At 41.7% G+C, this 26766-nt stretch overlaps 1 protein-coding gene across 5 annotated transcripts in view; it reads left to right on the forward strand.

The window, feature by feature from the left end:
• LOC128699220 (apolipoprotein D) overlaps positions 1 to 23026 on the forward strand; it is a 141414-nt gene extending 118388 nt beyond the window's left edge. For 4 of the 5 annotated variants that reach the window (XM_070096559.1, XM_070096560.1, XM_070096557.1 and 1 more), the window contains 7 exons: positions 11035 to 11206; positions 12947 to 13034; positions 15837 to 15976; positions 16311 to 16502; positions 16809 to 17030; positions 18161 to 18296; positions 20576 to 23026. In XM_070096559.1, the coding sequence (XP_069952660.1) occupies positions 11048 to 11206; positions 12947 to 13034; positions 15837 to 15976; positions 16311 to 16502; positions 16809 to 17030; positions 18161 to 18296; positions 20576 to 20664 (1026 nt within the window). In that variant the 5' untranslated portion in view covers positions 11035 to 11047 and the 3' untranslated portion in view covers positions 20665 to 23026. Of the gene's footprint in view, positions 1 to 529; positions 688 to 11034; positions 11207 to 12946; positions 13035 to 15836; positions 15977 to 16310; positions 16503 to 16808; positions 17031 to 18160; positions 18297 to 20575 lie in introns of those variants that run through there. The other variant, XM_070096556.1, reaches the window with a different exon arrangement.
• Positions 23027 to 26766: the final 3740 nt, after the last annotated feature.

The following is a 26766-nucleotide window of genomic DNA, read 5'->3' on the forward strand; positions in this document are numbered from 1 at the left end:
TACATATATATATATATATATATATATATATATATATATATATATATATATATATATAAAGTTTACTTTAATCATGTATTATGTGTTACATTATCGATTTGCATTATTATTATTATTATAATCAAGGGGGAAGCGCTAAACCCGGAGGATTATACAGCGCCTGGGGGGGGGATGTGGAAGGCATTCAGGCTTAATTCGGGGAACTGGAGCACAGATCCAATTCCCTAAATCAAGAGCCCCTCACCAACATCAAGGAACCTTCCTTGAGGGGTATCGATTTGCAGTGAACAGACGACGTGCAGTTTTAATGATCCATTAAGCTGTCAGTCGAATTAACCATCAAAGCACCACTCCGTCTGCGTCGTTCAAATGAAGGTATTCCACACTGCTTCAGTGGTCCGAATACGCGAGTCTTAATCATTCATTATTACATTTAGTTTATCCTCTAGCGCAGTTAATTTAGGGCTAAATCAAACTTGACGTTTAAAAGTCCAGCAAGTTTGCCGTTGTTGAATAAACAAGTCTATTATAATTACTTGGGTCAAGGTTTTGAAGCGATGTGGTCTGCCTGACTCTGCTCTCTGTGTTTGGCACACGAAGCAGCACTTCCTCAGTGCTGTATTGTTTGTAGTTGATGATACACGTATCCCGTGCTGACGGAACAAGACTTTGTCCACCACAACATCGGTACTGGAAATCAATTTTTACTGAAATATATGTTGTAGATAAGCAGTCTTCATTCACCGTTGCTTGAACTTAAGGCGTCCTCAGACGATGTGGAATAAAACTTAATTTCTTGTGGTGTATCCTGCAATGCTCCAAGCACCCCCCCCCTTTGGTGTACCCTGCCATGTTCCAACCCCCCCTTTGGTGTACCCTGCCATATTCCAACCCCCTTTGGTGTACCCTGCAATGTTCCAACCCCCGTTGATGTACCCTGCAATGTTCCAACGCACCTTGATGTACCCTGCAATGTTCCAACGCACCTTGATGTACCCTGCAATGTTCCAACCCACCTTGGTGTACCCTGCAATGTTCCAACCCCCGTTGGTGTACCCTGCAATGTTCCAACCCCCGTTGGTGTACCCTGCAATGTTCCAACCCCCGTTGGTGTACCCTGCAATGTTCCAACCCACCTTGGTGTACCCTGCAATGTTCCAACCCACCTTGGTGTACCCTGCAATGTTCCAACCCACCTTGGTGTACCCTGCAATGTTCCAACCCACCTTGGTGTACCCTGCAATGCTACAACCCACCTTGGTGTACCCTGCAATGCTCCAATCCCCCTCCCTTTGGTGTACCCTGCAATGCTCCAATCCCCCTCCCTTTGGTGTACCCTACAATGCTCCAATCCCCCTCCCTTTGGTGTACCCTGCAATGTTCCAACCCCCCACCCACCGGGGTGTACCCTGCAATGTTCCAACCCCCCACCCACCTTGGTGTACCCTGCAATGTTCCAACCCCCCCCTGCACCCACCTTGGTGTACCCTGCAATTTTCCAACCCCCCTCCCTTTGGTGTACCCACCTTGGTGTACCCTACAATGTTCCAACCTCCCACCCACCTTGGTGTACCCTGCAATGTTCCAATCCCCCCTCCCTTTGGTGTACCCTGCAATGTTCCAATCCCCCCTCCCTTTGGTGTACCCTGCAATGTTTCAACCCCCGTTGGTGTACCCTGCAATGTTCCAACCCACCTTGGTGTACCCTGCAATGTTCCAACCCACCTTGGTGTACCCTGCAATGTTCCAACCCCCCCACCCACCTTGGTGTACCCTGCAATGTTCCAATCCCCCCACCCACCTTGGTGTACCCTGCAATGCTTCCACCCCTCTTGGTGTATCCTACAACGATCCATCCCCTTCACCCCTCCTGGTAACAAGTGTAACCTGTAGGTGTTGGATCGACATCAAAGGCTCGATTCGAGATGATAGTTGGTGTCACACTTGATCATTGTGTAACACCTGAGCGGGATCTTAGATACTTCAGATAATAACCTGGTATTAATGAAAGATACCACTTTTTGGAACCTTCCTTATGGGAAATGTCTCGGTGTGAAGGCATGTTAGATCCAGGCAATTTTAAAAACTAAATTTTCAGTGCAAACCTCATTGCCTTCATTTGCCTGATTACTCGCAACCATTACGGGTTTACTGCTCGGCAGTTTAAGACTAGCTATGCCATTGTTCGCATTGCTCTCGGGCCGTGCGAGCAGGCTGCGCAGTAGCTTCTGGTTCTTTTGGTTTCTGCGCAGGTTTCCTCAGTGCACTCACAATGGCCGAAGGTGCACGTAGGAGAGTCAACACAGTCTGCCTTGAATTAGTGAGAGGCTCGCTCAACAATCAGAATACTCATCTTCTGCTTACTGCAATACTCCGAGATACATATGGTATCAATAATGAAAGAGCTTTATGGTGTCTCTTTAAACGGCAATTCGAGGCTTTTTGTCAAATTCAGACAAAATAGTACTTACGAAAATATGGTTGCCAGGTATCAGGATGTGATAAAGACCGTTAATCCTGGTGTCACTGTTCGACTTCACGACGTCTCCCGTTTTTACACATGGATCAAAGTACGGAACGTTCCTTTTGAGGCGGACGAAAGTGATTTGAGTAATGTTTTTGCAAGCTATGGCACGGTTCATATGGCAACTTTGGGACGGTGGCGTGATGGTCCTCTAGTTGGTATGCCGGAGGGGTCTTTCTCCTTGAAAATGTCCCTCAAGCACCCTATTCCGTCGTATGTGGTTATAGAGGAATTTCGTTCGCATGTATGTTACGTACTCAGGCCAAAGGCGTACGTGTAGGCTTTGTGGGATGTATGACCATTTGGCGGCGCAATGCCCTACAAGACGTGGTAAAACGACGGAAGTAAGGCGGATTGATGTTACAACGGAGCAGTGGTCATATGCTGCTGCTACGCAACAGCATACATTGGCTAGTAAACCGTGGAGTGAGGAGGTAGAGGGTGAGATTGAAGAATCACAGGTATGTCTAACTCTCCCTGGTGCAGTGGAGGACGTGGGTGTGGTATCGGCGACGACAGAGGAAGACTTCGTTCATGCTCAGGATGACATGGAGCGCACTATTCAAGAAGCTCTGAACGTTTTGTTGGATGCTTCCACATCTGAGGGGATTCAAGGTAGTTTAGAGGATGTAAGTGTACAGGAGAAGGACGGAGCATCCACTGGGCATATTGCTGAACATCAGGTTGTGGTCGTGGAGGTTCATAGAAACAACAGTTCCGAGGATGAGATGGATACTGGCCGCAGTTCTCGTACGAGAGCGGCGGTGATACCTGACTGTGAAGATGTTTTAACACCAGGGCAAAGGTCGGGGAACAAAGCATGGTGCGACGAGACACTGGCAAATCTAAATGTGTTCAGCATGTCAGAACGACACAGGGGGGTGGGGGAAGAAGTGGAGATATACGCAAGGGAGCCAAGATTAAGGTATCAAAGGGTAAACCTCCAATGAAACATGCAAGTGTCTTACTTTAAATATAAATGGGTTACGTTCTGTTGAAAAACGTAAGTGTTTGGAGGTTTTGTTAAAAAAATCATGTACCCGATGTGTTCTTACAAGAACACGATTATAAATCTTTAGGTGAATTGCTGATTCCTGAATATATCTTGTACATGGGCTGCTCTAATAGACTGAAAGGTGGTGAGCAGTGTTAAAGTGGCTAGCCCGTTTTCTTTGCAAACATGTGAGGTAGGAGAGGAGGGGAGGGTGGTCAGTTTGGATGGGGTTTGGGGTTGGGTACAGGTGGCCTTCCTGGGTGTATACGGACCGGCGGAAGGTGACATGCGTATAAAAAATACGTTTTTTAGGGACGTGTTGGTGTACCATTTAAGATCACTGCCAGTCGTCACGATTATTGGGGGTGATTGGAATTGCATTGATCGTCGCAAGGATGTCTAACCTAGAGGAAGAGGTTTTTTTCAGGATATTTAGGGGATCTATTGCGGAGTGTTAATGTTACGGATGTGGGTGGGGTCATGCATACGTTCGTTAGAAGGGAGTATGCGGCAAGACTGGATCGCATGTACGTTTCTAGAGGTGTCAGCGTCAGGAGTGTACGTGTTAAATGTGAGCTTTTCCGATCACAGGTGTTACGGCGGATGTTGACTGGGTAGGATTACCGAGGCCTTTCAGAGGTTTCTGGAAATTGAATGTGGGATTAATGCATAAAAGAGGTGTGAGGGAAGCTTTTGCGAGTGCTTGGAGGGGATTGTGGGCTGAATGTCGGGTGGGGGTTGATATAGCTGAATGGTGGGATACTGTCGGTAAGGTGAAGGTGAGGGATTTTTATCAGCAGCGAGGCAAAGACAGGAGAATGCAGTGTGGGCTCTTGGCCTATCTTGAAGGTCAACTGCAAGTATGTTATACGAATGGTGGGGGAGTGTATCCGGTGGTTGAAATTGAAAATTTAAAACGCTTAGTTGGAGACACACAATCATATTTTTGATGCGGCGAGGATAGCGAGTGGAATTGATGAGGTTCTATGGGGTGACCGTCCTTCGGCGTTTGTCTTGCGAGAGCAGGGCAGACGTCGCAGGGCGACAGAATTAATGGGATTAGAGGTTCAGGAGTCATTGGGAGCCTTTAGTAGGGGACAGGTCCTTATGACAACGGAGGCTATGAATACCTTTGTAGACGCATGGTATGAATTGCAATATAAAAATGCTGGGATTTCTAAGGGGGCGCTGGGAGAAATGGGTACGTTGTGATCTAGAGTACATGGACAAGTTGGATTTGAATGGACCTATAAGTGAAGAAGAGATTAGGTTGGCTGTGGAGAGTGAGTGTAGGGAAATCACCGGGGATTGACTGAATCCCTTGTGATTTTTACAAGGAAAATTGGGATTGTATTCGTGAATTTTTAGTGATGTTATTTAATGCCATTAAAAATAGTGGCATCATGGGACAGCAACAAAGAACGGTTGTTCTGGTCCCGAAAAAGAAATCTGGGAATTATATACATAATTATAGGGCAATCTCATTAATGTGTGGCGATTATAAAATTTTTGTGAAAATGTTAGGAAATAGGATAAAACGGGTTTTGGAAAGGGTTTTGGACGAGGGACAATATGGTGTGCCAGGACGATCTGTGTGTGTGGGGAGGGGGCAAGGAATTATTCGCAGGTTCATTGAGGAAAGCGGGAGGGGTTATAAAGGTGGAATATTAGCTTTAGATTGGCACGATGCATACGATTGTGTGGAGAGAGAAGCATCATGGAAGTTTATGCAGTGGCAAGGTTTCGGAAAGGAAATTGTTAGTTGGGCACGGGTTTTGTACAAGCAGGCTATGTTTAGGGTGCAGGTAAATGGTAGGTTGGGAAAGTAGTTAGGATGCATAGGGGATTGCGGCAGGAGTGTCCTGTATCACAAATTCTTTTTGCGTTGATTCAGGACCCATTTTTTTTTTTTAGAGCTGTGCGGGGGATTGTACGACAGGATAAAAGGCAAGGTGAGGTGGAGGTACAATCAGGAATTATAGGTTACGTGGATGACACTACGGTTTTATTTCGTGGAGCAAAGGTTTTAGGAAAAGTGAGCAAATTGGTGGAATGTTTCGGGAAAGCAACTGGGATGACGGTTAATAAGAAAGTCGATGCTTATGGGGGTGGGAGATTGTGCGGGTGTGGTATTAGACCAGGGGGAAGGCTGGCCTTTAGTAAATCAAATTAAGGTGTGTGGGATTGTGCATATGGAAAACATACAGGATGCGAGGAAGGTGAATTAAAGTGAGGCTGTAGAGAGGGTTTTAGGTCGTTTGACAGGACTGAGGGAAGGAGGCCTGTCTATACATCAGTGTGCAGTTGTGGTCAATGTGCTTTTGTTCAGTAAGTTGTAGCATGTATTTATCCGTTAAATCCATATGATAAGCGTATGTTAACGCGTGTATATAGATATATTTGGGGTTCAGGATGTGATTGGTTAACGAGGGATGTGGTGTCTCTTCCTGTTAGCCGGGGTGGCCTGGGGTTAATGAATCTGCATAATAGACTGTTAGATATGTGTGCCAAGCATAGCTACTTGAGGGAGGGTAGAATGGCTGGCACAGGTTTGACCTGGATAAGAAGGGACTTGGTACGTTGGTTGAACGGCACGGACGTAAAGAGATGCGAGGACATGTTGAGGATGCTAATTTATATAAGAGATCCACGCAAGATCAAGATCGGCAAACTGGCACTGGTAGAGGGCAGGGAGGTAGTGGCCAAGGTGGAAGGAATATATCCAATGTATGCATGGAAGGACATATGGGGTCGTTTAAAAGCGTTACGGTTACGGGCCAAGGTCAGAGATAATGTTTAAATTTTTACATAATATACTGCCGTCTGGGGAAGTGTTAGCGAATAGGCGCGTGCAGGAGGGGGGGCTGTGTTGCGTGTGTGGGGATCTTGATACGGTCTTTCATGCAGTTTATTTCTGTACGAGATTGGAACCCGTAAGGTTGTGGTTTAGTAGGGTTTTACGAATGGTGGGTGGGGGTGGGATTAGTGTCTTAAGAGCTTTTAAGTTTAGATGTGGGGGGGGGGGTCGGAACACCGGTACAGAATGCAATCGGATATTTAGTGACGGATTTTGTATACACATCATGGGTACATAGGCATTTATCTGTGAGGGAGAGAATCAGAACACTGGTAGCGATTTTTTAAGGTACACAGCAGCGAAATAGACATTACAGGAAACAGATGTTTTTTATTATTTTCAGAGGGATATTGCAGATTCCATGTCAGGGATTTATGGGCGTTAATACCTTAGAGAGTACACGAGGCTGGCTTCTTGAATATGGGTGTGGAGGTGGCATACGATTGGTACAGGTGCGGTATAATGTATAAATGCTAGGTATGATCGTTAGTTATGATGTTTTATTCAAAGAAATATATATAATATTACTTGGATACTATTTTTTTATTCTTGTATTGATGTGGGTTAAGGGAGTGGATCTCTTGTAAAGCAAACTCATGCATGGCATGACAGGTGTTACGTAAAAGCACCTCGTGCAACTTATATATGTTTTCATTTTACTTTCCTTGTATTAGCCATGTGGCTGATACCTGGTAACGTTCTGCTTGGAGACTCCTGGGATACATGTTTGGAATATGACTAGATATGGAAGTTAACAATGTGTTTTTTCTGCACGTAGTCCTATTACCCATATTTGATCACTGTTGTGGATGCGATGATTAGTGTAACTGTTTCCTTTGACAGTTTAGTGGATGTATCACTCGTGTTCTTGTGTGTGTATTTTGTTTATATAATCTTTTAATAATGTGTGTGTGTATAAGGTAAGAATGTGTGATGTGTGTATGTTGCATAATGTTACTTGTATTAGCAATTCAGAATTATCCCATGCTATTAAGTGGAACCCTTTGTGTACTGTACTGAATGTGTTTTGTATCATTGCAGTAATTCAGTAGATTGAGTACCGGAATCATTACATATCGTTCGTATTTGGATATTTTGTTATATATGCACTTATGTACAATGTCCGTATAAAGGTTTTAATGACATAAAATCAAACACTAATGCATATTATAGATGTAACGTTTCTTTGTTTATAATGTATATATGCATTTGATTAATGTAACGCAGAATTTGTGTAATCTTGTTTTACCTTAGGTTAGGTACATAATGCATAGGAGACGGGCGACAATTTGTCAACACGAAGTTAACCGTTCTAGCGTATATATTGATAATGGTAATTATACTTTTTGTGAATGAAATGAAATGTGATACGTACTTTGTTTATTTAATGTATTGTATTGTTTTAAATAAATAAAAAAAAAACCTGGTATTAAGGAAAGATACCACTTCTTGGAACCTTCCTTGTTATGGGAAGTCTCTCGGTGTGAAGGCATGTTAGATCCAGGCAATTTTAAAAACTAAATTTTCAGTGCAAACCTCATTGCCTTCATTTGCCTGATTACTCGCAACCATTACGGGTTTACTGCTCGGCAGTTTAAGACTAGCTATGCCACAAACTTGTCGATTATAAGCAATGTGTATGAGGAAGTTTGACCTAGACTTGTAGTAATTTATCTTGGCTTCTTTTTTTCTTTCTGGAGGAGCTAGTATGAAGTGTGCATTTACATAAGCTGTTTAAAGGCCTCTTTGAGGCTGTGAACTTTCATATTCATCACCTTCGTTTTACTTCTGCGTTCACCAAATTCTCATTCCACGGTCGTGGACTTCATTTTTAATTAAATTTATTTATTATTTTAAGTACTTGCAGCAATAAATAGACTGTCTGAACACTGGAACTTCAATTAGCACAATTGTTAGTGCATCAGGTACTTTTAAGGTGTTAGATAGACACTGTAACTAGAGCTTAACTACTCTAGGTTCTGCTCACTCCGTAGTGAACACTAAAGACTTGTATTTTTAATGTCAAGGTTCTGCTAGTTAAAATACTTAGTTTGTAGAAGATTCACTGGCATTGCTGGCTCCCTGAGTGTCAACAGTGCAACCTGGCACTGGGTTAATGCCATGACAAGATTTATCCAGTGACTGTTGCAAATGGAAAGGTTTCTCAAAATGAAATTCAAGGCTACCTTTTATTAGTAGCACATTCTCCAGATATTAGTGGGCTAGTTTTCTCCTGTTGGTTTCCTTGAACAATTCTGTATTCCCCATAACTGCCTTCATGGGGGTAAGCGTTGTCCTCGCTATGCAGAAATGCTCCCAGCTCTCCGTTGTCTGCATGTACTCTTGACACCTTAATATCTTTCAAAACATCACAAGGACATTGAAAATCAATTTGCTATATTTGCTGCAAATGTTTGAAAGTTCCTGCACAGGGCCAAACTGCAAGTTAACTTCGTACATCCTCTATCGCTACTCAATATTTACACTTATTACCTGGACAAAGCTTCCAGTAATGAACATCTAGTAACGATGCTGGCACTGCATAGTTCGTAAGGCCTCTCGAAAGGCTGATGCCTCTTATGCAGGCTAATGACAAAGTCCATAAATAGTCACTCTGCTGTCTCCAACTTTGACAAGTACATTGAATTTGTTTTCCATCTATAACAATGTCACAGCATCAGCCACGCTTGCCTCGGCAATCATGACATTCATAAATATTGTAAAAACAGTTGTTTCGACAGTAATAGTTTTAAGCGCGATATGAACCACCTGTCTGACTTTTTCTGATAAGTTTACGGGGTTTTGATTATTTGACATGTTCAAACAGTACGACACATGATAGGAAAATGTTGGCACAAAGAAGATCGAATCAAACTGGCTACCTGACAGATGTCCGTACGAGTTTGTTCAAATTGATCTCTAGCCAAAGTTCCGAAAGCCTTTGTATATAAATGTGAACCGACTAGTATAATGGCTTTGGCAACGGTGTTGCTCCCAATTAGTTATCATTCGGAAGAGAACTGGCGAGTCCTTTGCCTGTGCCATTTGGTGTTCGGACACTGGCTCCTCTCCTGGTTTGTAACCTCGCGTCTGGTGAGAAAGGTTGGTTTCACTCCCTGCTCTCGTCTGAGGTGCATCTTTGACGACATTAAATGAAGACTTCACCTCCATCCAGCCCTCCACGTGGGCTGAGCCGCCAGTAATGACTGTCGAATTTCTTGGAGCATGATTCGGTTCATGCTTAGAAAATATAATGCTTGTTTGGGTTGGTGCTTGGGTTGGTGCTTGGGTTGGTGCTTGTTCTTGGAGTGGTAGGAGAGGGGTTGAAGGTACTTAGTGTGCGCCGTTACCAAAGCTCTTCACTAGCTAGCTCGATGCAAACTTCGTTGTTCTTGTCCTGATACCTGGCGCAGTCGGTTCCCGGTTCTATGCAATGATTGTGTGCTCTTATCTGGTCCAATATATCATGAAATGATAAACGTCACCATGCATGACCCAATGATGTTTTGTTGGAGCCTGGGCAATGTTTGTGTACCAGTGAAATTGACAGATAGACGGGGGCTGCTGTAGCAGTCTTAAAAAGGTCCATAGCCAGTGATGTATCCTTGGAAATGTATATCGCTGAATATACCTGTGTATATGTATTCAGCACGGTCGTGTATATGAACCAGTGGTCCTGCCAGGAACCCAGAGAGTACAGACGACGTTCTCGCTTAGGAGAGGCACAAGAACCACTATCTAGAGCAGTGCTTGAACAGCACACGATGCAACATTGCCGAACAATTCTCTGTTGGGAACCAGAGATGGGTCAAGAGATTAGGACCCATGCCAGGACCAGTCTTGGCGAACATGATACAGTACATACATAAGCTACATTATTAAGACTGATGGACTGATCAGACTCCAGGCTAAGGGACTGATTTTCTTACTTTTTATCTTGCACCAACTTCCGTATTGAAACTGGAGCCACTGGATGGCGAAGCCTTTGCAAGTGTTGCAAAGTGCGTAGTTTATAAACTGTTCCTACATCTATACAATGACGTAAATAACCAGTCTCTTCCCTAAAATATTATGGTAGTGCTATTATGATTTATATTCGTACTATTCTAATTTGCAGATCGGTCAATGTGGTGTCAAACTCCTTGCGTTCTACCCTCCCTTCCTACTTTTTAGTTAATCTAGGAACTAGTACGGGCTAGCAAGACAGGCGTTTTTCTCTAAAAACATTATTTTTTTTGGATTAAAAATACTTTCTAATACTTTTCATTATCTTGCATTATACACGCATAACTGATTCAGATATGGAGTTCGGCATTGTCCGTAGCCATGACTATGGCGCAACGTTATCACTATTTTAATTTGCTAGAGCTTGACAGAGCTTAGTGTCAGCTCATTTTCTTTGAAAGTATTGAGGCAGTCCAGGAAATGCTAGTTCAATTTTGCTATTTATGAATTTCAAATATATTAAGAACAGGCACTGATTTGTTAGTGGAAAATGTGTATAGGATTTGACTGACACTGTACATAAACACTGATTCTGAAAGACTTTACTCTCTAACCCTTAAATTTGGTTTATGCAAAATGTGGAAATGTACATAAACATTAATAGTGTTCCAATATTCAATCTCAAGGTAAATTGTGGCATTGCATCTCTTGCAGACTTTGAGTGAACATGGTCGTGGTACTACCAGGTGTAGTAGTGCTGGCAGTGTACGCTGGTCTACTATCCCTGCTGACTATCCCCGTAACTACTGCTTTTGGCATTCCAGACTTCCTAGAGTTCGGAAGCTGTTCCCCCATCAAAGTTGTCCCGGAAATTAATTTTGAAAGGGTAAGTAATGACTTTGTAAATGGTCCAAGTCGGACCGAAACGTCGTCGTAAGCTCTTCTATGTACGAGTTATTTGTGTAATGTTTAATATACAAGAATTAAACTTGGCTACATTTTTTAAATTTTAATTTTCTGTAAACTAATGTGGATAATTTATTAAAGAAAGTAATAAGACTCAAGAAATCGTAATGACACGATTGCAAACGGGCTGGAGTTTTGAGACTCTATGACCGCGAGTTCAATCCCGGCCGGGGGTATGGTTTATGGTTAAGAAAGTAATATTTTTTAATACGTGTTTTTTTTCGAAACGGCTCTCTAAACTTGTGGTTTTCAGCGCTTGGTTAAAATTGTGTTAATATTATTGTGGTAAATTTTGAATCTTCCTAAATTCAGCATATGTAAATTTGAATATAATTGTGCATTAAAATGTGATGCTGATTTGACCCTTAGAGAAATTTCGATTGATGGGGAGGGGGTTGTAGAACAGCCGGGAAGTGAGGCTGCGGGAGGACGCCATTTATAATTGAGAGCACTGGCTGAGGAAAACTGCAATATAATCAGGCGTCATCGTAGTTCAGTGAGTGTATATCGGCTTTAATCTGTAATTTAGAGACTGCTGTCACGTTCCCGCTGAAGAATTGGGATAGTGTGGAAAACCCATACAATTCAGCAGCAAGGATGGAAAAAGTGGACACATTCTTCCCAGTAGCATAACTTGGCTAAGCGAGTTTTACCCATAATGTTCAGTAGTTGTGCATTGACCATCGTAAATTCTAGCTGTTGTGGTAGTGTTAGGGTATTTTTCCAAAAAAAAAAAAAATCACCCAGTAATTAAATGGTAAGTGGTAATGCGAATTTCTTTTCTAATAGCAACGTTGTATTATATGTATTGTACTAAGTTTAATTTTGAGTACCCAGCATGTAAAGTAAAACAGCCAACATAATTTTAATATACCAGAATGGTTGATTTTCATGTTGTAATTAATTTGAGTGGCATCGAGGGAGTTAGGTCTGCGACCTATTGTGATTAAGTCCCACTTACCTCGCCCAAATTATTTGCATGTAATAATTCTGGTAATGCCCTGTAAACCTCGTGCAGGTAATTTGCTCTCATAATAATTAACAAAGTACTGTAGAAAACTGAGTTTACTGCAAGTCATTGGCTGATAACCTAATTAGGAAAAGGCTAACAGCTTTACTTTCTCACAGGAACTCCACCTCCACACTGGGATCACTTTCATACTTTTGGATTTTTATTTCTTAAATTCATGATACTTTATCTCTTGGCACTACTCATCACTCGTCACAATTACCTATAATATCACGCTCACTATGATTATTACAGGTTTAGCGTTCCGCATGAATTACTGTCAGTTGTGAAAGCCAAATCAGAACCAGCAGTATTAGTAGAAACATCTCGACAGATGTGTAATATACAAAGCTAATGTTTACAATTTACTGTTCTCGTACCTTCACTTTTCATCCTCTGAGCGTGCTCGCTTTAAAGATTAATTTATCCTCTAGCTAGCTAAATCTCCATTTACTGTGTTTTTTAAATAAAATATAAAAAAAAATCTCCATTTAGGTAAAACTGTAATAGCTCTTGGTATATAATTTATTATTTTTTTGTATGGTAAAACCTTTAAGTTCGTGGTTTTTCATGAACTGGTCCTCAAGTCTCTTAATTTACCTCAGTTTTTGGAGACTGACGCAATGTTTAAATGTAATATTTTTTTTTCAGTACTCCGGTATCTGGTTCAGTATAGAGAATGTACCGAACGAATACACTTCTGTAACGTCGTGCTCCATGACCAACTACACATGGACAGGTTGGTTTTTAATTTATACCACTTCATTTCTCCCTCCTTACTATTTCTATTTTAAAAACTAACAGTTTTAGAAAGTCTTCTAATTTAAAATTCTGGCTTTAGTAGTATATCCATTATAATACCGAAATTTACCAAGTATTATAGAGCTTTCGTAAACAGCTGGGGCAACTTTCATTTTTGGCAATGAGATCCTTTCTGCAAGACCAGTTTCAAACCAGTCCGTGCTTGATATCAACGCTAATGGAGTGATGGCGGCACCACTACACGAGGATGGGTATGGGGTGCATAATAAACATATTAAGCTAAAACTAACCGTGTGTTAATGTTTAAAGTTTAGACCCGGTAGGAAGCCTTTTAAGATGACTTACTTTTTTTTTAACCTAAGACTAAACATGCTTGTTAGTCTCTTGACAGAACTCTGCAGTACGCCGCTTCCTTGCTTAAAGTTGCCTCTGTGTAGCCAAGGTAGGTTACCACTAAATGAACGGAAGGATATATAATCATCCAGTGAGGACGTAAATATTTTCGGGGTACACCAAGACACTGACAATCGCGGAGAATGCATTATACTTGCTCACCTGGCTCACTCGACAGCAAAGGATGTTAGAGAGGTATAGGCGTTTTTTATTGCACTTTAAACTGATGTGCCAGAGCGCAATGGGCATATTGTTTCGTACTTTGGTATAAAAGTATTATCAGTAGTATGGGAATAAGGTGAAGTAGGTAGTTGCAAATCACCTTAGACTGAAACCAAGCTGACAGGCAATGATTTATATTCGGCTCCACTAAATTTAAGATTAACAGTTACTAACAAGGTTAGCTCATTCCTAGTCATCTGTCAGCTAGAAGGCCACGATGCTATACTAAGAACTAGTCAACATGCAACTGCACATGCTAATCAGTTAGTTTCGTCAGCTAAGATTTTGAACAATTTTTCTAAGCATTCGTTAGCAACTGTTAATGAGCAACCTGAATAGCGTCTCTGAAGCATATACTTTGTTTGCCCTGTATGTTGGCGACCCTACGAGTTTGACTTTGTACGTGGGTGTCAAAATGTCTGATCTGTACTTAGGCGAGGTTGTGTGCACATGATTGGTGTACAATAAGACAAGATGAAAATTAGAAGTGTACAACATCTGGCTATCTTGTAGACGTTTAGTCATCCAGTTGGAAGACACTAGAACTATATACAAAAGATGAGGTAATCAGTCCCTCAGCCTTTGTCACCTCAACATGCTATAACTTTAAGAAAGATACTTCTGGTCGGCTTTAAACCTTAAACGCTGGTGAATTTCGACAACAGTTTGGATTAATTTGTGAATGCCAATTTATTTTCAAAAACTGGAAAAAATGGGAAGTTTTAAAACCATTTGTGAATGACACGTTTAATACTTAACTTTTTATTCAGTGCAGAAGTCAAATAACTTTTTCTTTATTATAAAGATCACCTTCATGCGGTGATCACGAGTGAGCTTCAGTATCCAGTCTCTATCACGTAATGGTTTTTTTTATATCGTATGATCAATGTTTTTGACTAAGGTTGAAATTTGTCTAAGGTTGAAATCATAGGAATTTCATTATGAATAAATATTCAGTGCGGTGCATCCAATGAATGTGGTGGGGAGGGTCGGAGATGAAAGTGTGTGAAGACGTGTTGCGGGCGTTGCTGCATGACGAACTAACATTACCGTAAAATTCATTATACATTTAGATAACAAAATTTAATTAGTCATGCAAACATATTTATCACTTCTAGATTTGAATTCAGCTTCTGAAAATTTGTCTAGCTGGTTTTGACAATTGTTGGCGAGGATTAGATTTGTTTCTTCTCCGCCAGTAACTTAATGCAACTTTTGATCGGCTTCAAACTTTATATATTTTGCTATGCTGATCTGGAGAGACCTGGAGTTTACCTGGAGAGAGTTCCGGAGGTCAACGCCCCCGCGGCCCGGTCTGTGACCAGGCCTCTTAGGTCAGTGTCCCAGGATGCGACCCACACCAGTCGACTAACACCCAGGTACCCATTTTACTGATGGGGAACATAGACAACGGGTGGAAAGAAACACGTCCAATGTTTCTACTCTGGCTGGGAATCGAACCCAGGCCCTCACCGTGTGAAGCGAGAGCGTTAACCACCAGGCCACTAGACGAATGTCTTGGATTGCTTTCAATATTGATGTTTCTTAGTTGGTTCAAGTTAGTTCAGTGTTGTGGAGGTGCTGATTTTCCTTATTTTTTTTGGGTGAAACTGGGATTAGTGTGATAACTTGTAGACGTCACTACAGATTGGCATCAGACCTTACTCTAATATTTAATTGTATTAAAAACTTTAGACGCGCATTGCACTAATTGTCGGGTTCCTAAATTTCGAGGTTATGAATTGAGGAAGCCTTTACCAGATCGCGTGGTGATCGAAGTGTAATTATTCTGCGAAGACTAAAACTGTTCAAAGTGACTAATTAATCAGAGGGATAAGTGCTTAACAATAGTATCGTTGAAGTTTTTTTTTTTTTTGTGGAACACTTGTTTCATTGTAGCATTGCTATAAGATTTTACTAAAAATTTATTTAGATATGTAATTTGAAAACCCAGTGTACATGCATATGGGAAAACACTCGTTAAAGAAATTAGTTTTAAACAGAGCCTATATGAAGCGTTTATCCATCCAAATACTTCACTATTGCTACGCCATGGAGTTAATTTTTTTCATACTTGCTCTTAAATTTTTATCCCTAGCATATTTTTCATTGGTCTTGTCACATTATTAAAGTACATTCTACGGTACATGTTTTATGGGCACAGGTGACCTGATGACAGTGATGGAGCGAGGCCTAGACCACGAAGGCAGAAAGGTACAGAGAGCTTCCGTGATGAGACGCTCTGAAGACCAACCTGGGGTTCTAACAGTCGAGGCTGATGGCGTGCCAAGCGCTCCTTACGTGGTCGGTCATTATTCTTAGTTTGTCTTAGAAACATGCACGTCTTTACCTCCTATGTGATTCTTCTGTTACTTTCCCAAAGCGATTGCCGCTTTAGAGCATCTAAGATATTTTTCATTTTCAAATTTTTCAAATTTACTTTTTTTAATGAAAGGTAATCTTCCTTCGCATGATTTGCATATAGATTGTGTACAGATATTTAATGTGTGCTTAAAATGCTAAATAAATAAAAGGTATCTGAAGTTATTAATGTCTAGTATTTCCTCGCTTGTTAAACTTTTCCCCTCTTTTTTTCGTGCTGGGTGAACGTGGCGGCTTGCAACCACCACGGATGCAGGTGGTGGGAACAGACTACGACAACTACGCCTGCGTACACTCCTGCATGGATTTCATGGCGTTCCGTGCAGCGTTCTCCTGGGTGTTCACCAGACAACCCACTCCTGACCACTCTTACCTCCAGCTTTGTCGAGACATTTTTGAGAACAATGACATAGACCAGAGTTCCATGGAGCCTATGAAGCAAGGGAAGGTAAGTGGGTAGGGAGTGCTGGTGGGTCCCGTAGCTGGAGCGCAATAACTGTTAACACTGGTGTTTCTGACACTGGTAATGTTAGCACTGGTTTGATAAATGCAGCACATGAGATATTATAACATTTAAGTATAAGGGAAAATGATTAACTTAGAGGTATTACTTTGTCATGAAGACAATTAAGTGTCTTCGCCATTTATATTTAATTAGGCTTCAAGGTAAGACAGAGAATAATGAATACATGTATAATTGCTTTTAGAAACCCTCCACAGGTTAAAAATTAAAACTCGAATACTTGTTTCCTAGGACTGCCCATACGCAGAGAAGCTGAATTCCCTCTTGGTCTACAGCCAAAGTATCCAAAGTAAGGCGAAGGCGAAGGCATTAAAGGACGGTACAAAACTAGTGGCCGCCGTGAGTGTTCCTGGACAGACTGGAGACAGCATGAACCACACACACCCTCACCACCACAACAAAAGCACTAATGTACACGAGAGACTGGAAACTTTTATGGACGACGAAAAGAAGGTAAGAATTTTAATGGCTTAACCTGTTTTCAAGGGTAGATATCATAGGAAGGTGTAAATCGAGAGTAAACTCCGCGAGAATAGTATACGAATAAGTTCTAGCAAGTTATACGTAAGGAGTATAACAATGAGGGTATGATCAGAAAGATACTTTGAGTGTATCATATTGACGGCGTCCTGCGCTGCAGTGTAACAAATCTTTCATGCAGTTAAATGTGGTGAAGATCTGAAATAGATGGGACGGGACATTCACAAGTTATGCCACGGAAACTATCCCATTTTCAATAAAAGAAATTGGAAAATACACGGCCCATAAAATAAAGCATTTAAGTCCCAGCATGAAAGTTTAAAGCCAGTCAAAATAAGCATTAAAATATTCAAGTTTAAGAAAAGTTTGTTAAATGCACACCTTTCTTTAAGCAGTTTGAAGCCGCTCGGAAGATACTTTCTCGTTGCAGAAAATAAAATAGTATCACACATTTATACCATGATGATAATTAGAACATTCATATGGGGATAAACTGTTACAAGAATTTGAAGCTGCTCGAAAAAGGGGTTCTTCATTCCTCACCGAAGCCCGCTTCCTGTACCGTGCATAACTGCAACAATGACACGCGCCACACTTTCCAAATTTTTCTCTAAGATGAGCCAGTGCTGAAAGTTAGTCTTAATCTGTCATCCTCAACATACTGTGCAATCTTTGGATGCAGGGGAAGGTGGGTAAAAATTAAGTGAAGCTCAGGTGAAGCGGCCCCCCCCCCCTAAAAAAAAAATTAAAGGTTCGCTAAACCTGTGAATACTTTACACCATAAAAACATGTTAGGGTTCGCCTGTTAAGCTAAAGCAGATCAGGAATGTTTAATGCACGGACAGAAGAGGCAGCTGTACAAATTTTACTGGTGACTTCAACTTTGGGAGCTAATTTGGGGAATTTTAAGTTAAGATATTGTACACGTGTGAGTGTGGGGGGGGGGAGTGTGTTCTATAAATGTGCAGCTTAACAATGTGAGAAAAGGTAGAGGGGGGAGGGTTGAAGTATAAGGATGTAAAGGCCATAAATCTTCTTGTGCCGAGTAATATCCTGTCTCCATCTTCCTCAGACACTAACACTTTGCTGGGCTATACCAACAGCACATTGAGGAACTAGAGGAGGAGGAGCGCAGGTTGATGCGCACACTGGAGGCAGAGCTGCGACGGGAAAGTGAAGAGATTCAGGATCTTCGCAGTGAGATCATTCAGGCAAATAGAAAACACCATTATGGACAAGGTCAGTCATTTGAAGGATTAGACGGCCGATGGGCTAGACAGCCTAGTATAATTTGGCAACTGGGAGAATCATTTTGATGCAAGTAATTAAATGTATATCGTTAGGTCAACAGTGGATGGAAGCTAATAAAGGCAGTAAGTGTGATTAGTATATTAGCAGGTGGGCAGCTGTCGTAAGTTTGAATATAAAGACAAATATAGAAATTGCTGAGTGGTACAGGTCGTAGTCTTGCCGTTTTCTTTTCAATAAGATACTTGTAAAGTTTTCTTCTGAAACTTGTGTGTGATTTCAAATACTGCTCAAGTTTAACTTGGTCTCATTAATGAAATCCATGGTTGAGAGATGTTCATAATTTTCACTTAGTGATAGAATCAGTTACAATATGGACAGGTTGGCAGGGAATACCAGAGCTTCGTCCACCTTGTGGCTACACCTCACTGTAATACATATTTTGGTGGCCTTTGCTTCTTAATATATTTAGTCTTAAATTTCTTGGCTTAATTTTATGGTGGTGAGGGCTGTGAACGGATGTATTTCTTTTTATAAAGCATTTTTTGCCGTGCCTGAATTATATCCATTGCCATCTTGTGCAGTCATATATTTGAACTTGTCTCTACCTCGCTTTGCACCTTAGAAAAAATGAAATGCTCTTCTTATGCTTAAGACTCGTATTGTCATTTTATATTGCTCTTCACTGGTTCTTTAGACTGGTTCTCCCCCCCCCCCTTTTTCCCTCTGAGATAAGTAATCAATGTACCGTAGGTTCCTAGACATCTTACTGGCTTGGAAATATATGGTATAAAATACACATTGGAAATATAAGCATCTTACTGGCTTTATTAAATAGTTTAGGAAATTCTTTGATAAATGCACTTGTACAACATTTAGGTTTTTTTTTTTAGCCTTCTGCAAGCCAGTGGCTTCAATCCGATTCAGAGCAAGTCTGAGGAAAGTCCCTCAAGCCTGGAGTCACTGTTGTCCACCAATCTTTAAGTGCTGTATACTGCAGACAAACGAGGTGGAGCAGTGGCAGGCGGAGTCGAAAGTTGAGAAACCCACTAGTGAAACTGGGTGATGCAACATCTTAGGATCTTTATGTAGGAAATTCTAAAAAATTTCTTACCTAGAGGCATGACCTACTTCCACTAATGGATTTCTCCACTGGTAACTCCGCCTACCACTGGTCCCTCATCTGTCTGCATTACGTAAGCTCTGCGAATATGCTGCTCTTATCAAGACTGATAGACTGAACAGACAACAGGCTGAGGGAGTATTACCTAAAAATCCTCCTGTCTCTGCATGGAACTGAAGAAGCCACTGGCTGGCGAAAAATTAACAGAATAAAGAAACTCAAATTGCACAAGTCTTACTGGTTGGCACCTGATCCTTTAAGCTTGTGCAGCATTTTTTTCGTTTTCCATTAAACCATCAATGTATTTAACAAAGGAATAATTGGAGGCGGAGGAGGAATACTTGGAGGAGGAAACTATTATTCTGCTGAAAATAGTCCCATTTTATTGGCTTTTCTATCACCGGCTAAATTTTCAGTATTTTCTTAAGGACAATTAGTGCATTTATGACCACTATTGTCCATTTATCGTATTGTTTACTGGTCACTATTGTACCACAGCCTGTATTTTAGCTAAAAAAGTTTGTACATTGTTAGTGTCCAACTTCCCTCATCATTAGCATCTTTATAGACCAATGTTGCATCTTCAACTAATCTCGCTGAACTTGAAGATCCAAATCATTTGAAAATATTAAACTAGTTGCTATGTGCATAATCGAGGTAGGTTCCTTGACCTCCTGACCTCCCACTCCTTGGAAAGAACCTAATGACCACCTATTACCCTGGGAACTGTACGACCTCTACGGGTTTAGCGCTCATCAATGTAATACAATGTATATGCTGATAGTTTTATTACTTCGTTAATCATATGGTCATAGTGTATAAAGTTAAATATGTTGATAGCCTCGAGTTGGTCTTTTCGAGGCTGGTCTAGGAAGCTTTGATAATTTGGCGTTTAATTATATGTATACCACTAAAAGGACCAGAGAAACTATTATTTATGCGTACTAGCACTAAGATAAAGGTAAAAATGCTTGAACTTGCATAATAGTGTGATTGCTGCCACATGTGTATGTACCGAATGTTTACAAGGCGGTGTCAGTACCTGAAATAAGAGATTTAGATAAATTTCAGGTAGACTTGTGTGTGGATAAATGTATTTATTGGTAGAGAGTGACTAACTCGTAACAATATTTTCTCCTGCCTTCAGAACGAACGAGCGGAAGTGATAAGCCTCGTCAGAGCAGCCTAGTCGTCTTAGGGGTAGTTAGTGCCCTTCTCACCACGACATGGCTGTAAATAAACTATATAGGCCTACATCTACCAGTATATAACAAGTTTTCCTAAAGTGTGCTGTGTTCTCCAAGCTTTACCAGGGAGTAAGTTAAGACTTCCGCAGTATTATTTAAGTAGCTAATATTTCTAGTTTTAGTTTTTCTAGTTTTTTTTTCGGTGTGAAAATCTGTGTTGGAAAGTTTTGTTTTGTGTTTAATGAAAAGTTCAGGTTGTGTAGGAAGGTCCGTAAATCCACCACGACCATTGAATAAGGGTGAAGTTCATGGATTAATAGATTAATAGTTGGGAGGAGTTGCTTCTGGACAATTTCATGCAGTTTATAAGATGGAAAGGAAATAAGCAACGCAGGAGAGTGCAAGATTATGAATAGGTCAGTCAGGGTGAGTCTTGCAACTGCAAGAACGTACACTACAAAATATTTTCAAAAATAAACTTAAAACAATAGTTAAAGCTTGGTTTTCAGTTTCCTAGCAGACTAACCAAAATTAGTTGAGAACCCCCCTAAAAAAGTATTAATGTAACAAGAGGCAGAGGCAAGGTAAACAAAAGTTTAAGATAAGATTTCGTTTGGATTTTTAACCCCGGAGGGTTAGCCACCCAGGATAACCCAAGAAAGTCAGTGCGTCATCGAGGACTGTAACTTATTTCCAGTGGGGTCCTTAATCTTGTCCCCCAGGATGCGACCCACACCAGTCGACTAACACCCAGGTACCTATTTGCTGCTAGGTGAACAGGACAACAGGTGTAAGGAAACGTGTCGAAATGTTTCCACCCGCCGGGAATCGAACCCGAGCCCTCCGTGTGTGAAGCGGGAGCTTTAGCCACCAGGGCACCGGGACACCACAGCTGTTTTTACTAAACCTCTTACCTCCGACGTTGTCACTGCTCTAACATCCTTTATCTTCCCTCCTCGCTGACGGCCCCACCTTTGACACTGACGTTTTGACAGCAAGAAACTTGTTATACAACCTTTGATTATACTTCCTTTAGCACTCTTCACCGACCTTACAACCTCTACTCTGCAGCGCTGTATGGCCCTGGTGACTGAGCACTTATTTCATTGTAATAACAATCCACCACCTCTTCACTGAAACAGTTTGGTTTCACGACCCACAGAGGAACCAACATACCATAAATATCTTTGATGTTGACAGCCTGCGTAAACAGGGCAACCTTGGCCTGATGGTGACTTTACGTACACAAAGCATTTGACAGTCTATGGCACGATGGCCTCTTGTTTAAATCTGTTGATTTTCCAGATCATAACTGGACCTTTCTTAGACTTGCACAAGTTCTTAACCAGTAGAAGAATCAACCTCCTCCCCCCTTAACTGCAAGACACTTGTGGGTTTAGCGTTTAGTTTTGATTATAATTCAACTTCAAGACAGCAGAGTCTTCACACCTGAAGTGCCACAATGATCATCCCTGAGCCCTATTCTCTTATATATACATATGATTATATATAATATAAATTACCTTCTCCCAACAAGAAAACACTTGCTCAGTTTGCCGACTGTTATCTATGAAGTATCATCCACTTCTGCATATGGAAAAAACGGGCATGAAGGGTGATAGATAAAATGGATACAGAATTGCGAACAGCCAACTGGGGGAAGAAAGAATCACTACCAATACTGACAAGGTCATCAGCACCATTGGATGTTATGCCTCGATTGATAATGGGGGGGGGTCGTCTCCATCAAAAGGTATACCATTCACTTAAAAATCCGAACGAGATCCTGGGCCGAGACAGATTAGTCCACTACATTACATGTCTCCAAAAACAGCAAACTTAGCAGAAGTCCGCCTCAGTCAGCTATCCAGATTTAACAAGCCCCCATCCCCTCTATCAAGAAGCACCCAAGATGAGACATGCTTGAATATCCTTGCGTGCTCATATCGTAACAATAAACATGTTACAGCTGCAAAGTCCAGAGAGTAGTTCTGCTTTATCACGGGCACCAAACTGAGGGACAATCAGAATGGAAAGATCTGCACATCCAACAGGAGAGACTCAGTCAGGCTTGACAGGTTAAAGAAGCGACAATTATGCCAAACAAGAACCATGTATCAAACGGAAAACTCGCCAGCCAACCAACACCACTGACTACATAAATACACCTCCCCATAGAACCCATGGGATGTCCCTCTAACAGAATCCGACGTTTCATACAAAAGGAGAATTTCCGAAGATCAAAGATTCTAAATATCCTTACTGTTGATGCCTTACATCTAAGTAGCATCTGCAAACCACCTACGGCAGGACACCTCACTAACTCCAGCAAGCCCCTTAAAACTAGCCCAAATCTTTCCTCTTGGCGCTGAGTGTATTAAAAAAAAAAAAAAAAAAAAAAAAAACAGAAATTTACCCACCACCAATTCAATGTCATGCAAGTATGCTTCTTGTATTACAAGCTCGTGTCTGATGAGTAGTGGTATACACGACCATCTGATTATGCATGACACTTAATATACGCCAGAGTGGTTGGGCCACTTGCCTTTATTACCCCTTCTCACCCCCCCCCCCCCTCACCCCTTCTTCACATTCCATCCTCGCCAGTCTTCCTTCCGAAACTTGCCAAACCTCTGGTTAAAGAATTTAAATTAACATATTTAAATGTTAGTATATTTTCAGCAACACCAAATGAACTCTGTAAGGTTAAGTTTGTACGCTTTGATATGTCCGATCGATTGTCATCTCAGGATTAATATTCATGCTTTGTGGTCGTATATTCGTCAGGACACTCTTGACACGGGTTAAGCTGGCCAACCCTAGCTAAGGTTTCCACCCCATTAAAAGTAGCTACAGTGGCGAATCCTAAGATGACACCCTTACGGGTATCCTAAAGACAATTTATTAGCGAAGAAAGTGATCATTTAGCATTAAGGTTTGAAACGTACCCACAAGAGGTAGCAAATAAAATTGATGCATAATGTAAGAATGCTTAAAAATAAGAATACGAATTTGTATATTTTGTATATTGCAGAATTATTTGCTGAAAAATTGTACAATACATTGTCAACAGTGCCTCATAATAGCCTCCAGAATTCATGTTTGCATCCGCCATGATGTATGCTATATTAAACCATTCTTTAACTAGAAAAATAGCCAGTTCCCCAGAACATATCCAGTTTCGTATTACAAGGTTCCAAGAGAAACCCAAGATGTAATTTGTATTTTTCTTTTTTTTCAAAATAAAGAATTAAGTAAACTACTGCATTTTCAGTGGCCCTAAAACTTTCTCCAGAGAGAATCTTATTTCTTCCTGTGGACAGTACATCGTGGAGAGGCGCCCTGTTCCGCTCTGAGAATGGTTAGGTTCGTTTGTTTTGCCGTATTCTATTGGACTGTCCGGTCTTGCAGCTTGCACGCAGAATTTACCTCAGTCATCACTAACACTATCTTCCCTCCAGTATGGCGGCCCCATCTATGACAGACTCCCTCTTTGACTTCTTGAAAGCAGCCGATTTATTAAACTTTGATAATACTTACTTTAGCATTCGCAGCCCTTTCTAACTTTACATTTGTTTTCTCCACCCTCGCGAATCTCTCCAGCAACACTCCCTGCCCTACAGCGCTGTTCCTAGTGGGTTTAGCTCTTTTTGATTACAATTATCCCCGTGGACAGTGTTCTCGTGATGGATGAAATATGGATACCATTGGCCACAGTGGCTATGGCTTGATTAACATCCCGGCCCCCATGCCAATGGATGGCATCTTGGCAAAGAAGCACTTGATCCGAGGAATTAGGCCTTCGTCCCATTGATAGTCTAAACCCCCTTACCCTTTCCACCCCCACCCCCCCCGTCCATTCGTCCTCATTTTTGGAAAAATTTCCCCGCATGAAATATTCTGTTTAGACAAAATGGAGAGGAATCAATATTCCCGATCTTTATCCTAGGAACTGCCTTCCCCTCTTAAAACATATTGTCATGACCAGTAAGATTCATTCTCTCTCCTGGACTCTTGGTTCATTGTCTACCAGGATTCCCAATATGATCTGCCTTCGTCCAGAAAGACTGCGTCCACCCTGTGGTACTTACGATCCAGGAGTGGTAAACTGGTCTCCAGGCGCCACACAACCATGTAGTGTTGTGTGGCGCCTGGTGACCTGCATGTGAAGTAATAATCTGACCCTAACACTTGCACATTTATACATATACACAGTTTTTACTCTCTCTCATTGATATGAAGGCGGTGATGAGCGCAATGAGACTGAATCAACTCTTCCATAAGACATAGAAGATTTAGCTTCCATATACCTGGAGTTTACCTGGAGAGAGTTTCGGGGGTCAACGCCCCCGCGGCCCGGTCTGTGACCAGGCCTCCTGGTGGATCAGCGCCTGATCAATCAGGCTGTTGCTGCTGGCTGCACGCAAACCAACGTACGAGCCACAGCCCGGCTGATCAGGAACTGACTTTAGGTGCTTGTCCAGTGCCAGCTTGAAGACTGCCAGGGGTCTGTTGGTAATCCCCCTTATGTGTGCTGGGAGGCAGTTGAACAGTCTCGGGCCCCTGACACTTATTGTATGGTCTCTTAACGTGCTAGTGACACCCCTGCTTTTCATTGGAGGGATGGTGCATCGTCTGCCAAGTCTTTTGCTTTCGTAGTGAGTGATTTTCGTGTGCAAGTTCGGTACTAGTCCCTCTAGGATTTTCCAGGTGTATATAATCATGTATCTCTCCCTCCTGCGTTCCAGGGAATACAGGTTTAGAAACCTCAAGCGCTCCCAGTAATTGAGGTGTTTTATCTCCGTTATGCGTGCCGTGAAAGTTCTCTGTACATTTTCTAGGTCGGCAATTTCACCTGCCTTGAAAGGTGCTGTTAGAGTGCAGCAATATTCCAGCCTAGATAGAACAAGTGACCTGAAGAGTGTCATCATGGGCTTGGCCTCCCTAGTTTTGAAGGTTCTCATTATCCATCCTGTCATTTTTCTAGCAGATGCGATTGATACAATGTTATGGTCCTTGAAGGTGAGATCCTCCGACATAATCACTCCCAGGTCTTTGACGTTGGTGTTTCGCTCTATTTCGTGGCCAGAATTTGTTTTGTACTCTGATGAAGATTTAATTTCCTCATGTTTACCATATCTGAGTAATTGAAATTTCTCATCGTTGAACTTCATATTGCGGACAAGTTTTACAGGTGTTTAGGTATGTCAGTAAACGGGAAGTTTCCTGACGGGGGTCTTAGTCATGACCCGCAGCTGCAGCTTTTGGTCATCTGCCAGAGGCCTTCCACTGTTCCTCAAGTAGGTAGGTATGTTTGGCAGGAAATAGGAAAAGCTTTTCCTGACGCGGGTCTGTCATGACTCATAGCTGGAGCTTTTGGTAGTCTCGCCGAGCCCTTCCACTGGCTTACCGGTCCACATCTTTAAAAATCATGGTTATGATTATAGCCATTTAGTGGGTCCTAATGTTTGTGGTAAATACGCCTTAAATCGCCATACGCCATTATCTGATTATTTCCTTAAGGGAACATAAAACTCTAGGGAAGACGAAACTAAAAATTCATTCAAGGAAAATGTCTGGGGGGTGGGACAACTTAGTAAGAGAAAATGCAGCAAAGACACTCTTGGGGAAACTAAAACCAAAATTTCATCCACGAAAACAGATAGGATTTTTTTTAGTGGGGCTCTCCCTATTCTGCACTCTGGATTTAATCATAGCGTGATGCTATATTCTAGGGTCCGGGAGCTAGACCCTATAAAGCTCTCCATAGCGAGATAGTCCACTACTGAGCGATGAGCCATGGGTCAAGTTAACCTGGATGAAATGAGTCATGGGTCAAGTTAAAAAGTGTGTGGAAATTATTTAATTTCCGAAGCTATAGTGCCTAATAAGTGTTTAATGTGTGGATTTGGGTCAAAATGTATTTGTATTTTGAATGGAACCAACTGGATTCCCGCTGTGCCTGCGCAGATGTGCGGGGGTATAGGTCGAACTGGGGCACGAGGTGGCGGGAGTGTTTTGAATGTAGTGAGGAAGCTGTAAAACATGGGATCAGGAAATTGGCGTTCACGGCGGCCTAAGGATTAATATAGGCCTCACTTCCTATTAAGAAGTGTCATAATTGTTCCTGGTGAAGAGTGAGGGAACGAGA

The sequence above is a fragment of the Cherax quadricarinatus genome, chromosome 54, assembly GCF_038502225.1.
Source record: "Cherax quadricarinatus isolate ZL_2023a chromosome 54, ASM3850222v1, whole genome shotgun sequence".
Lineage (NCBI taxonomy): Eukaryota > Metazoa > Arthropoda > Malacostraca > Decapoda > Parastacidae > Cherax > Cherax quadricarinatus.